Here is a 14,453-nt window from a genome sequence, read left to right on the forward strand (position 1 = left end):
TCCTCACTGCAGCTGCTGCGCTCCTCCTCCAGACCCTCAAACATCCCAAACGAGTCCCGGCGCTTCCTGGAGGGGCGCTCCGCCTGGGAGACGCAGCACATGGGACAAGTTAGGCTTGAAGGCTTTCTGCCTGAAAGGGATGGCGGGGAACAGAGGAATCACCATACAACTCTTCAAACATGGTGCATTGCATTTTTGTTTTTGTTTTTAAGGATGTTGGTTGTTATGGTTAGGCTTAGGCAAAAAAACAAAACAAGTTAAGGTTAGGGTCAGGGGTTGAAACATTTTCAGCTGAAGTTGTGGTTTCAAAAACCGCACACAAAAACGTGCAATATATTTGAGGAGGAAACCTGCCCAAAACAAGCAAAATCCAAACTGCATCATCTAAACACTTGTCTCTCTTGCACCCACAACATGTTGTGGTTCAGATGGCATATTGAAGGGACGGGTCATGTGACAGGTCATGTGACAGGTCATGTGCCGTGTCGTCATGGTTTAAACCCATCAAATGTGCCATCACTGAAAAGCCCAGGAAGCACGACCCTTAGGTGTGTGTGGTATAATAAGCATATACCACGGCCTGTCGTGATCTATTGCTCAAATATATGATAGCATATTATCATTGAAATTAAAACCAGAGAATAATGTCCACTACAGTGGAGAAAAATGAATTGCCGGTGTCTCTACAGACGGTTTTTATGTCACAGTTTTTTTGTTATTCTCTGGAAGGAGAAGATACAAAGATAAAAGCGTACGCAGGTAATTTAAGCACAGCACAAGGAAGTGCATGACACACAAACACAAGCATGCAAGCACAAACACACAGTCACACACTTTCTCTCTCTCTCTCTCTCTCTCTCTCACGCACACACACACACACGCACACACAGTCAAGGTGACTTCAAATGTAGTCTAACCCTACCCCTACACAGGGCCATCAGACAGCATGGATGTAAACCTGATTGCAATCCGAAACCTCTCTATTCTGACATTTTCATTCAGTCAACAAGCCAACTTGACCATAATTTGATTTTTATCAGCACACGCACGCCCCCCCCCCCCCCCCCCCCCCCCCCCCACACACACACACACACACAAAGCATGACAGCTGTTGCATGCACCGGTTTCACATCACTGAGTTTGGTGCTCTACTACTGCAGTGCGGAGGAGAGGGAGAGAGAGATAGGAGAGAGAAGAGAGAGAGAGGGAGAGAGATAGAGGAGAGAGAGAGAGGGAGAGAGAGGAGAGGGAGAGAGAGGAGAGAGAGAGAGAGAGGGAGAGAGAGAGAGGAGAGAGAGAGGAGAGAGAGAGGAGAGAGAGACCTATTTGCCCGTCTGTCAGTAGCTAGAATCAAGGCTTGAGACAACGCTAGCCAGGCTGTATGTGGCGATAGAGACTGGCCCCAACATTCCGTTAAAATGATGGCTATTGAAAGTAGCCTTGCTAATCGGTAACGGTACACCGCGTAAACTGCTGTAACTCAGCTGTTTATGGACCGGAGGAAGACACCCTTTAATTCATGTAATCCAGCAAGCAGCACTGTCTGTCTTTCTATCTAAACTTTTAGAATTGCTTCATGTTGCTCGGTACCGCTGCCCATAGTGTCTTGTGGTGGCCGAAGATAGTGGGAATGACAGGCGAAACGATCGTAAAAGTAGAGATTGTTGTTGAATACGTGATTATTGGTGTATGCCGAATGGAAGGCTGTCTCCTAACGAGTCGTACAATGATTTAACGGTTCAGATGTGTTGCAGCGGATACGTACCCTTGCCGCCGCTAAACAAGATTAGCAGAATTTTCAATGGAGTTTGGCAAAACTTTCTCTCATTACAAGAGAGAATGACACGTATGGGGGCTTTGGCGTGGGGCAATGTCGCTGTATTGCTGGCAAGCTAGCTGGTTTACTCGCCCAGTGAGCCATGCCAACCTTACAAATAATGAGCCAGTGTTCACTGCAGCACTGACCAACCACAACAAAGGATGAAGATAAGGGCTTGTGCAGCACAGACAAGCCGCCAAACTCACCACATCTCTGGCGTTCTCCATCAGCCTGAGGCCGGCATGCAGAGAGCCCTCCGCGGGCTGGGGAACAGGCAGCAGCGACCCGGGCAGCAGACGACACGCTCACTGAGACGAGACAACCACCACCAGAAAGAAGAAGAATCCAGCAGACATATCAACACTATTAGCATATTCCCAGTGCGCACGCGCGACTGCTTCTTCTTCGCGCGTGGAATTTAAGAGTGGCTGACCATTAGCTGACGAGCCCGATGGCGCCCTCTGCTGTCCTGCGGTACACAGACGGGGACTTAAAGGAACCGTTCACCCAAAAACGAAAATTGTGCCTGCGTCTACCCCCTTTCTAGTCAGGCGGCTTAGCGCTAGATTTGAGCTGGATGTGGACAGTTCTGACAAAAGCACCAACATTTCCCCAAATGCTACCCATAGCCATAGCTTTCCATTTTTGATAGGATCCACTTCAAAAAATTTAAAAATTTAAATTAAACATTTTCAAAGTTTGAAAGGCCATAACTTCCACGATGTTTGTCGGATTTGCAAGCAACTTTTTTCCACGTGTTCAGCTGACCTTGGTCTACAAATTTGCCTCAAGGACCCTCGAGATCCACCCTGAAAGTTGTTGAGATATTTTGAAAGTTTTGGAAAACACATTTTTGAATTTTTTTTGTTGTGTTTAGAGATATCATCCAAGACTATGGGTACTTAATCTTGTGCGTTTCAACCAAAAGGGGCAAACACCAAAAATGTGGGTGGCCTAACAAAAAAAGGCCATAACTTCACATCCTATTGTTCAATGATCATGAAACTTGGCAGATAGGCCTATATCAAGGGATGTATGTGGACGGTGTCATGAGAACCACAGACATTTTTTTGCGACCTCAGTGCTGTTCAGAAAAGGCTTAAAGTCGAACTGAACCTGTTCGTCACGTGCATAATGAGTCCGTTTCAGACTGAAAACATAGTTTGTCTAAGATGACAGGTTGAGAGGCGGGTCATAGTATCATGTCGATGATTTTATTTGACAATTCTGGGGACTGGATTGGGCTTTGGCCAATCCTGGCGTGTTCCGCCTCCAAATCGAGTGGGATTCAGTGTGTGTGGCGCTCCCCTCGGGAAGAGCCTTTTGACGGGAGGAGTGGAGATCAGCGAGCCGCAGGCAGCCAGCTGCCTTCGTGTTGCCGAGCGGAGAGTGCAGCACGTCGGCCTGGAATCTCCGAAGTGCGACCCCTGACAACCAAACTCTCGGATGCGCGCGCCATTATTGCTGCTGTAAATACGATATCCCTGGAATGCGCGTTTTAAGGAGCCAGTTACATTTCTTTGCATTCTTAGAGATTATAGTTTTTGTTTTTTGTTCATGTTTCTAACAATTGGCCAAGTTAGTAGTTAGTTTATGGGATAGGAATTCTGCCAGATGACAGGCACTAGGCGCCATTTTCTACTTCATTTGGAAGAGAAAATTATCCAGAAATGAAGATTTGATTGACAGCTGCATGTCGTGATATGATTGGTTGAAATGGGGTAGAAATTTGATAGTATAGGTGACGTCAGCAAACTGTACATTACTGTTATCAATGAAATCTTGAAAAATGAACTTTTGATGTGAAAAAGTGTAGAAAAACTAAAGAAATTAGATTGTTGTGACTTTGTTTGCATACATTATTAAATAGGTGCACTGCATACCCAGGTATTTGAACTAAAAGAAAAGAAAAGTCATTTTTGGGTTCAGCTCGACTTTAAACCCCTGTCATGGCTGCTTGCAGCACATCCATTTGCTAAGCTGCCTGACTTTTAATATCTTTGAAACAAAAGGAGATTTCAAAAATCTGAAAAGATCACTTGTAGAGCTTGGTCCACAGATGCTACATAGCGATGTTGGTGGAGATCGGTGAAGCGGGCTAGGAGGAGATGTCAAAAATGTGTTTTCCAAAACTTTCAAAATATCTCAAAAACTTTCCAGGTGGACCCCAAGGCTCCTTGAGGGACATTTGTAGAGCAATGTTAGCTGAACACGTGGAACAAAAGTTGCTTGCAATTCGGACAAACGGCATGGAAGTTATGCCTTTTCAAAAAAAAAAAAAAAATTTTTTTTTTTTTTAAGTGGATCCTATCAAAAATTGAAAGCTAAGGGAATTGTCAGTACATGGAAACAATTTGGTGCTCTTGTCAGGAACGTACACATCCATTTGCTAAGCCGCCTGACTATGTACTGTATGTATGTATGTAGTGACTAAGTATGACTACTTCATGCCAGTTGAAACACAGGTGAAGTTTGTCCATATAACACACAGGGAAGTTGCCAACACACTCCATAGCAACCTTCTCCAAAACAACTGACGTCAGTGACCAGTTCTTCAGAGATCCAAAAATACCTATTATTTACACCATCATTTAGTGCAAATCTGAACTACAGCTGACTGATTTGCAACACATAATGGTGTATGTCTAAGTGACTGAGGTTGGGGGTGACGGATGGCTCGCCCGGTTGGTGTCTCATGCATGGACCCCTTACGTGGGATCCCGTGTACATTAGGTTATACTTCTTACAAGCACATAAGCACCTTGTACGGCTGGTAGCACCACATAGTAATGTTGAATGTTCATGATGTATGTTTTTTTCCCTGTGTCTGAGCCTGTTTGTCTTCTTCGTATATTGTTCTATAAAAATTTAAAATAAAATAAAATATAAAATAAAAATAATGGTGTAGCCCAGGGGTGCCCAAATTATTTCCCATGAAGGGCCAAAACTCAATCTGGGTGGAGGGCCGAGGGCCAAAAATAAACGTTGTGGAATTACATTAAAATGTATTGTGTTTTATAGAAAATTAACATTCTAAATCTAAAATAACATTTCAATATAATAATCTACTTTTTATCTGTTTGGTAATTGTAATAATTTGCAATTGGTTATATATATTTAAAAATACATCTGCATTTGTGGGGAGCTTAAACATTTAATCAGTAAACACCCAGTTAAAAACAGTTGTATTTTCCACCTTTGTAATCAAGAGAGAAATTTGACTTAATTTACAACTTGAAAAATCCTCAAGGTACTTTGAAAATCAGCTTTATTGTCCATCTCGGGGGTCCATCCCGGGGGTTTCCTTCATATAGGAACCCCCTTCACCAAAACATGCAATATCCTGGTTGCTAATGTGGTTCCTCCCCTGGTCGTTAAGGGCGCCTGTTCAGAGGGAGGGGAACTGGTTGGAATAGCGTGAACCTCCCACGTGCTATGTCCTACCGGTGAAGCTTCCTCTGTCAGGTGAAAAGAAGCGGCTGGCTAACTGCCCATGTCTCGGAGGAAGCATGGAGCCAGTTTCGGCAGAGGGTGGAGTAGCAACCAGGATAAATAAATTAAATTAGCACTAATGGGGGTTAAAAAAATGGGATAAAAAATCTTTTAACTTTAAAGATGGCCCTCATTGACTTTTGTTTTCATTGAGTTGTTTTCATTGTTGTTTTCATTGAGTTGTTTTGGAGAAGGCTGCTACAAAGTTGTGCTGGCAACCTCCCTGTGTGTTATTTAAACTAATGCAGGGTTTTCAACGTCTGAGACTGTGGGCCTCCCCTCAGACAAAGCTTAGAAAGAGAACATTTCTTTGCACTGTAAGATGCAAATATATGGCGACATTTGAATCTGGTGACTGGGGTGAAGAGGACGAATCAGCGTGACATCACGACACCCGGATATGCCACCCGGAACCGCAGCAGTCAACTATGAGTTGTGCCAAACAAACGTTAATATCTCAAAAACAAATATCTCCATTGATTTCATGCGATGGACCAACATGATGATATTGGCGCTTTCATTACAGCTTAAGGAAACGACAGTCGCTTTTTAGCTTTTAATGAAAACCCCCTTTAATATTCAGATAGGGAATTATAGTGTGTGCCATTCAGGGCTTTAATATTCAGATAGGGAATTATAGTGTGTGCCATTCAGGGCTTTAATATTCAGATAGGGAATTATAGTGTGTGCCATTCAGGGCCAGTCGCACTCGCCAGAATAAAATGACTGCATTCGTACGTTTCTGGAATCCATGGAAATGTAAATGATCATTTCTGAACCAAAATACGTTGCATATCACGTTTCTACATATGTGAATAATTAACATTATATAGGCTACATGTGACAGTATAGTGACGTATAGTGACAGTCTGAGGTTTAAGTAGCCTATATAAGCTACTTAAAGTAAGTACGGTAGCCTATAAGCTACTACTGATGACGTCGTGCTGCAGGAATCGCATTGTTTAACTTAATTACATTTTTCAATGTAGACTACATCAGAGAGAGATATTTCAGAAAACAACTCTCCACTCCGACTCTCACACTATTTCAGTCGGCAAGCGGAAGAAAATCCCTGTCCGCTCCCTGCCATAGACCCTTTTTACAGCTGCCATTTTGTGTCTAAAAGGCAGGATAAACACAGGTGCAAACAACTCACTAATTAGGGCCCAAGCACTGGAACACCGAATTGGTACACCTGTGTTTATCCTGCCTTTTGGACACAAAATGGCCACTGTGAAAAGGGTCTATTGCCTCCGACTGGCTCCGACTGACCGGCTGCAAGGATTTATGGATTTCCTTTCTGCTCCCTGCGTGTCAAATCTGTCGATCGATCTTAAATGCCTCCGCCACTGTGAAACAACAACAACAGTAGCTCATTGCTACATGCTGGAAATGGCACGTTTTGACGAAGATTTGGATTGTGCAATAAAGCAGGCCTGCTTGGTGCTTTCAGTGGATGGTTGTAAAGGTAACGGAGCCTTTTTCCCCCACTAGCCCAAAGTGTAGGTATTAGCAGCCAGACTCTCCCGGTGTGCCATGCATACGGGCCACCGACAATCTCCATGAGAGCTAGGTCCACAGCTGAAGTTATCCATTGTTCCAAAGGCAGAGTATGAGGAGGCTTCCATCTCTGTGCCACTTTTTTTTGCAGCAGCAGTTAGGCCCAGCAACAGCCAATGCCTCTGAGATAAGTTCAACCCATAAATCATTCAACAACAGAACAACAGGAGAACAAGGAACAGTACTACAGACATCTTCCTGGCAACCTATCCAAAATAAAGAAACGGCCAGGCATTCGCAGACCATGTGCATAAAAGTACCAAGGGTTGCCAGGGGGCATAATGCACAGTTAGGGCTTTGAGACATATTCATCTGAAATAGTTTATGAGGGGTACAATAGTCTATGGGCGTAGTTCCATCCATTGGTGATTGGGGTTCCTGGGAGATAAATTGATATTAAACCACACCATATCCCAATTGATTATATCAGAAGGGATGGAGAGATCTCTACTCCAGCTGACATTGACTTGCAATTGTTTTTCTGCGGCCTTGGTGAAAAAGGTATGAAGACTAGAAACCAATCCCTGGTCTTGATGTAGGCCTACAGATTTTGTGAATGGGATGGCTTTCCAATTCTTCACCCCAAGGGACACCATTATGGACACAAAGCACTACGAAGTTGCAAAAAATCTGATCTGATCTTATTTCTGTAATAGAGGTCAAATTGTTTGACTTATGCAGCTGCAAGATACTTTAAAAGATTTGTTGCACATGTATGAATCTGATATAATTTGTCATCAAAACTGCAAAACCAGATTTCTGTAACAACGTGACAGCTGATCAAATATTATTAGGCCTACATAATGACATAAATTAGATAATCAGTTTAGAGGTAACATTGGACCCTGGTGTAAAAATTGATATATGGCTTCCAAATAGACTAATGGTGAGTTTCCTGATAATAATAATAATAATAATAATAATAATAATAACAATAATAATAATAATAATAATAATAATAATAATAATAATAATAATAATAATAATAATAATAATAATAATAATAATAATAATAATAATTGACCAGCTAACGCCAAAGAAGGCAGAGCAAGAGTTATTCCTTGACAAACCCAATAGGCCTATCCATGTTTTGGTGGAGCATTTGTCTGCTATAACCTTTCAAAATGTAATGTAGGATCTATATTTTGTTGTGAGGGCCAAGCTGATAGTGATAAGATGACCTCGGAGTGTCATTTGCCCCTGATCAGCAGGCTGGGCAGGCCGAGCGGAGTCGAGCCGCACCAAAATTATGTTTGGATCTTAGCGCAGGAGCCAAAATGGACACACAATGAAACGCCAAGTGGGCGCTCGGAAGAGAAAGTAAACCCGTCCGGTGCCTCTCTCTCTCTCTCTCTCCCTCTCTCTGAGTCTCTCTCTCGGTGAGGCTTAACGTTAGCCTCGGTGTAAAAAACAGAACAAGATTGTTTTGTGCCTGCTGCTGAAATTTTTTATTCTGCGCATGATGACGCGCAAAAGTGCGTCTGTCTCCGCGCAGCGCACGGCTAGCGGGCTTGCAGGAAGTATGTTGTTGAATCGGTAGAGGGGGGAGAGCCGAGAACCAAAAGTCGGCTGTTGAATTGGAGAGAAAAAAACAATAACCATGCCTAATCCGTGAACCTGCGAATCCTGCATTTCCACGCCGTGCATCGTTCACCTCGCGGGCGCAGAGGCCAATTGAGGGGTAAGTTGGAGGCGTGAAACGTCTTTAAAAAACGAGCTTTTCCATCAATGGGGCCGTAGTGTATTTGTCGAGATCTTTGTGTAGGTCCGGGGCTAGCCCGGGGTTGCTAGGGCTAGCAAGCTAACCTTTGCGTACCGTGGTTATTCGCCATACAGCGGCGACAGTTGTCATGTTTCCAATCCCAATTATTCCCCCTAAAAAAAACAAAGCTCGGTCTATCCCAGTTTTGTGGAAATATATGATTTGGTTGTTTGTTGTTTTTGGTCATAATTTTGCTGTAATATAGCTTTTGGGACTTCCGTTTTCCTATTTCCATCATCGTGGGGGGTTACTAGGTGGCTAGCTGCTAAAGCTAACGTTAGCTCGGCCGCATAGCCTGCGAGCTCGCCGATTTCACTGGATGTTCACATAATGCATCATGTGAGACTGGCCGGCAACGTCGGGATAGTCACAATATCAATTTGCACTGTGTTTTGAATCAACTGAATGTAGCCTAAACCCCCACAGCTGGCGGAGTTAGCCAGCTAGCAGGCTGTGTAGCTATCAGAGTGAAGCTAATGCTTCAGCTAGCCAGTTAGCAATGGGGAAAATGGCTCGCTGCTCGGAAAGCCATTTTCCGATGGAAATGGGGTCTGGGTGAGAGAGTGGGCTGAGGGGTCTGGTAGGAGGTGTTTTTCACTGTGCTGTGCCCAGCGTCATGGCGGGAATGCTTTGCTGAAACTGAGTGCGCTTGTCGGTGGTAAATTCGGTCTCTCAGACGGGCTCTGGTGTGTCTGTCTCCCCGGCCTCGACGCTGCCCAAATTGGGGAGTCTGTCGGCCGAAGGAAATGTCGGCCTCTCGTCTCGGCGGTAAAGATGCTTCCCCGCTTTTGTCCCGATGCCTTCATCATGCCGGGGCTGAAGCCAGCAGAGAGAAAAGACGGGCCAAGGTCAGGGGACACCGTGCTCGCATCGCATCGCTCTTTAGCTCCGTTTTACCTTTTAAAAACACGGCGAGTTTTTTTGTGGATGCAGTTTTGTGCACCTTGTGAATTGCTCGTTGAATTGTTGAAGCCGGGAAATCTCTTGGTTGTCTCGAATCAAAACAACGCATGTGTAAACAGAGACGGGGGTTGGGTTATTATTGTGCACGGAGGGGGGATTTCTCTGAATTGAGGTTGCCTAAAAGAAGATTTACACATAGAAACAACTCGAGCCATGAAGTATATGCGTCTTTTGTATTTGCTATTTTGACAGGCTTGTCTGTTTTTGGTCGAATTTGTTTGTTTTATCTTGGCTCCAAGCTCACAGGAGGGGAGGAAAACAAAAGTTGGAAGGGGGGAAAAAGTGAAAGGATTTCGATTGGTTGTTGGTAGAAGCCTGATTCAAATCAAGTTTGTGAATGAAATGCTTGATTTTAGAATGTGAACTACATTATTACAGAGGATCTTGTCTGCCCACTGTCAATTTGGTTAATGCCAGTTTATTCTAACTGACCCCCATTGTTTACATACACAATATTCAGGACAGATTAGTTCCTTTTTGCACAAACAGAAACACTAGTAACATCATTATAATCATGCAATATTAACTCCCCTGTGTGCAGTATTGATAAATTGTGATTTTTATCCAGGCAAGTGTGAATTTCGGCTCGGCATTTGATTCAAGCGTTGCCAGGGGGCATAATGCACAGTTAGGGCTTTGAGACATATTCATCTGAAATAGTTTATGAGGGGTACAATAGTCTATGGGCGTAGTTCCATCCATTGGTGATTGGGGTTCCTGGGAGATAAATTGATATTAAACCACACCATATCCCAATTGATTATATCAGAAGGGATGGAGAGATCTCTACTCCAGCTGACATTGACTTGCAATTGTTTTTCTGCGGCCTTGGTGAAAAAGGTATGAAGACTAGAAACCAATCCCTGGTCTTGATGTAGGCCTACAGATTTTGTGAATGGGATGGCTTTCCAATTCTTCACCCCAAGGGACACCATTATGGACACAAAGCACTACGAAGTTGCAAAAAATCTGATCTGATCTTATTTCTGTAATAGAGGTCAAATTGTTTGACTTATGCAGCTGCAAGATACTTTAAAAGATTTGTTGCACATGTATGAATCTGATATAATTTGTCATCAAAACTGCAAAACCAGATTTCTGTAACAACGTGACAGCTGATCAAATATTATTAGGCCTACATAATGACATAAATTAGATAATCAGTTTAGAGGTAACATTGGACCCTGGTGTAAAAATTGATATATGGCTTCCAAATAGACTAATGGTGAGTTTCCTGATAATAATAATAATAATAATAATAATAATAATAACAATAATAATAATAATAATAATAATAATAATAATAATAATAATAATAATAATAATAATAATAATAATAATAATAATAATAATAATAATTGACCAGCTAACGCCAAAGAAGGCAGAGCAAGAGTTATTCCTTGACAAACCCAATAGGCCTATCCATGTTTTGGTGGAGCATTTGTCTGCTATAACCTTTCAAAATGTAATGTAGGATCTATATTTTGTTGTGAGGGCCAAGCTGATAGTGATAAGATGACCTCGGAGTGTCATTTGCCCCTGATCAGCAGGCTGGGCAGGCCGAGCGGAGTCGAGCCGCACCAAAATTATGTTTGGATCTTAGCGCAGGAGCCAAAATGGACACACAATGAAACGCCAAGTGGGCGCTCGGAAGAGAAAGTAAACCCGTCCGGTGCCTCTCTCTCTCTCTCTCTCCCTCTCTCTGAGTCTCTCTCTCGGTGAGGCTTAACGTTAGCCTCGGTGTAAAAAACAGAACAAGATTGTTTTGTGCCTGCTGCTGAAATTTTTTATTCTGCGCATGATGACGCGCAAAAGTGCGTCTGTCTCCGCGCAGCGCACGGCTAGCGGGCTTGCAGGAAGTATGTTGTTGAATCGGTAGAGGGGGGAGAGCCGAGAACCAAAAGTCGGCTGTTGAATTGGAGAGAAAAAAACAATAACCATGCCTAATCCGTGAACCTGCGAATCCTGCATTTCCACGCCGTGCATCGTTCACCTCGCGGGCGCAGAGGCCAATTGAGGGGTAAGTTGGAGGCGTGAAACGTCTTTAAAAAACGAGCTTTTCCATCAATGGGGCCGTAGTGTATTTGTCGAGATCTTTGTGTAGGTCCGGGGCTAGCCCGGGGTTGCTAGGGCTAGCAAGCTAACCTTTGCGTACCGTGGTTATTCGCCATACAGCGGCGACAGTTGTCATGTTTCCAATCCCAATTATTCCCCCTAAAAAAAACAAAGCTCGGTCTATCCCAGTTTTGTGGAAATATATGATTTGGTTGTTTGTTGTTTTTGGTCATAATTTTGCTGTAATATAGCTTTTGGGACTTCCGTTTTCCTATTTCCATCATCGTGGGGGGTTACTAGGTGGCTAGCTGCTAAAGCTAACGTTAGCTCGGCCGCATAGCCTGCGAGCTCGCCGATTTCACTGGATGTTCACATAATGCATCATGTGAGACTGGCCGGCAACGTCGGGATAGTCACAATATCAATTTGCACTGTGTTTTGAATCAACTGAATGTAGCCTAAACCCCCACAGCTGGCGGAGTTAGCCAGCTAGCAGGCTGTGTAGCTATCAGAGTGAAGCTAATGCTTCAGCTAGCCAGTTAGCAATGGGGAAAATGGCTCGCTGCTCGGAAAGCCATTTTCCGATGGAAATGGGGTCTGGGTGAGAGAGTGGGCTGAGGGGTCTGGTAGGAGGTGTTTTTCACTGTGCTGTGCCCAGCGTCATGGCGGGAATGCTTTGCTGAAACTGAGTGCGCTTGTCGGTGGTAAATTCGGTCTCTCAGACGGGCTCTGGTGTGTCTGTCTCCCCGGCCTCGACGCTGCCCAAATTGGGGAGTCTGTCGGCCGAAGGAAATGTCGGCCTCTCGTCTCGGCGGTAAAGATGCTTCCCCGCTTTTGTCCCGATGCCTTCATCATGCCGGGGCTGAAGCCAGCAGAGAGAAAAGACGGGCCAAGGTCAGGGGACACCGTGCTCGCATCGCATCGCTCTTTAGCTCCGTTTTACCTTTTAAAAACACGGCGAGTTTTTTTGTGGATGCAGTTTTGTGCACCTTGTGAATTGCTCGTTGAATTGTTGAAGCCGGGAAATCTCTTGGTTGTCTCGAATCAAAACAACGCATGTGTAAACAGAGACGGGGGTTGGGTTATTATTGTGCACGGAGGGGGGATTTCTCTGAATTGAGGTTGCCTAAAAGAAGATTTACACATAGAAACAACTCGAGCCATGAAGTATATGCGTCTTTTGTATTTGCTATTTTGACAGGCTTGTCTGTTTTTGGTCGAATTTGTTTGTTTTATCTTGGCTCCAAGCTCACAGGAGGGGAGGAAAACAAAAGTTGGAAGGGGGGAAAAAGTGAAAGGATTTCGATTGGTTGTTGGTAGAAGCCTGATTCAAATCAAGTTTGTGAATGAAATGCTTGATTTTAGAATGTGAACTACATTATTACAGAGGATCTTGTCTGCCCACTGTCAATTTGGTTAATGCCAGTTTATTCTAACTGACCCCCATTGTTTACATACACAATATTCAGGACAGATTAGTTCCTTTTTGCACAAACAGAAACACTAGTAACATCATTATAATCATGCAATATTAACTCCCCTGTGTGCAGTATTGATAAATTGTGATTTTTATCCAGGCAAGTGTGAATTTCGGCTCGGCATTTGATTCAAGCGAGATTCAGGTGGGATTTTCTTCCCCTTGATTTATCAGCACCTTGCATGCGTGTCCTTGATGTCCCAGAGAGAGCGCTTCAGTTTCATGTTGATCCAGCTGATATAATAGTGCCACTCTGACACGACACTGCCTCTCCATTTGAAAACTGGCTGTCCTGTAGCAGAGGCAGTTTGCAGGCTCCACAAAGGCCATGCATGATCTTAGTTTCTGAATAAACCATAAAGGGAGCTGTAAGCCCCACCCCCACACCGGCCTTGCCATGTATCAAACACCTGGCTGAAGTTTGGGATGTGAATACTTCTATTACTCTACAGCACTGGATGATATGGTTGAAGTTATACGATAATCATGATGATTCTTTTTCTATATCGATCGATATATATATGACTGACGATATGGCTCACAGAAGTGAAATCACCTTGAATAATCAAATGAGCTACGGTAAATGCAAAGTCTGCTGTAAAACATTTCTGCCTCCATGTGAAGGGGGAAAGCACAAGAGCGCAGACGCTGTTGCAAGCAGCACAATTCCTGATGAGTTTATGAATGCGACATCCACCGACGCTAACGTTAGCCTCCCTTACCACAGCAAACACAGATGCTAACGTTAGCCTCCCTTACTACAGCAAACATAGATGCTAACGTTAGCCTCCCTTACCACAGCAAACACAGACGCTAACGTTAGCCTCCCTTACCACAGCAAACACAGACGCTAACGTTAGCCTCCCTTACCACAGCAAACACAGACGCTAACGTTAACCTCCCTTACCACAGCAAACACACAGACAAGCTTGGATGTTTCAACAAAAAACAGGGTCAATGGATTTTCACAAGTCAAACTATGGTAAATAAATCCACAGTGAACCAGAAATGCCAGTCAGTCAACACAGCAATCAGCGAGCTCTGTGTGTGTTTGTTTGTGTGTGTTTGCTTGTGTGTGTGTGTCAAACGAAGTAATTTATCATCCCTATACCATTTAAAAAAAACAGTGATTGATAATCACATCTAATGTGTTTTTCTGCAACTTGTCTCAGCGTTTCTGCATGGACGCCGATGGCACTCACACACAGGGCAATATATATCAATATTATATCAACATTGTGATATGAGACTAGATATCGTCTTAGATTTTCTTATGGTAATATCCCGATATTGCATTTAAGTGTTGTCTTTTCCTGGTTTTAAAG

At 43.7% G+C, this 14,453-nt stretch overlaps 2 protein-coding genes and 1 long non-coding RNA gene across 3 annotated transcripts in view; 2 read left to right on the forward strand and 1 right to left on the reverse strand.

Annotated features, from left to right (window-relative positions):
- Window positions 1-2,046, reverse strand: part of LOC310787795 (MBT domain-containing protein 1-like) — a gene marked incomplete at both ends in the record, with an annotated part of 48,332 nt that extends 46,286 nt beyond the window's left edge. The window contains 2 exons of the mRNA XM_083649281.1: window positions 1-83; window positions 2,026-2,046. The exon at window positions 1-83 is cut by the window's left edge and continues 167 nt beyond it. Of these exons, the coding sequence (XP_083505407.1) occupies window positions 1-83; window positions 2,026-2,046 (104 nt within the window). The remainder of the gene's footprint in view (window positions 84-2,025) is intronic.
- LOC310787434 overlaps window positions 1-14,453 on the forward strand; it is a 755,777-nt gene that overhangs the window by 497,670 nt on the left and 243,654 nt on the right. The gene's annotated exons all lie outside the window — the stretch shown is intronic.
- LOC310788643 (uncharacterized protein) overlaps window positions 11,477-14,453 on the forward strand; it is a gene marked incomplete at its 3' end in the record, with an annotated part of 45,838 nt that continues 42,861 nt past the window's right edge. Inside the window, exon 1 of the mRNA XM_083650171.1 lies at window positions 11,477-11,616. The remainder of the gene's footprint in view (window positions 11,617-14,453) is intronic.

This window comes from Poromitra crassiceps (assembly GCF_964638095.1).
Source record: "Poromitra crassiceps genome assembly, chromosome: 13".
NCBI classification, from domain to species: domain Eukaryota; kingdom Metazoa; phylum Chordata; class Actinopteri; order Beryciformes; family Melamphaidae; genus Poromitra; species Poromitra crassiceps.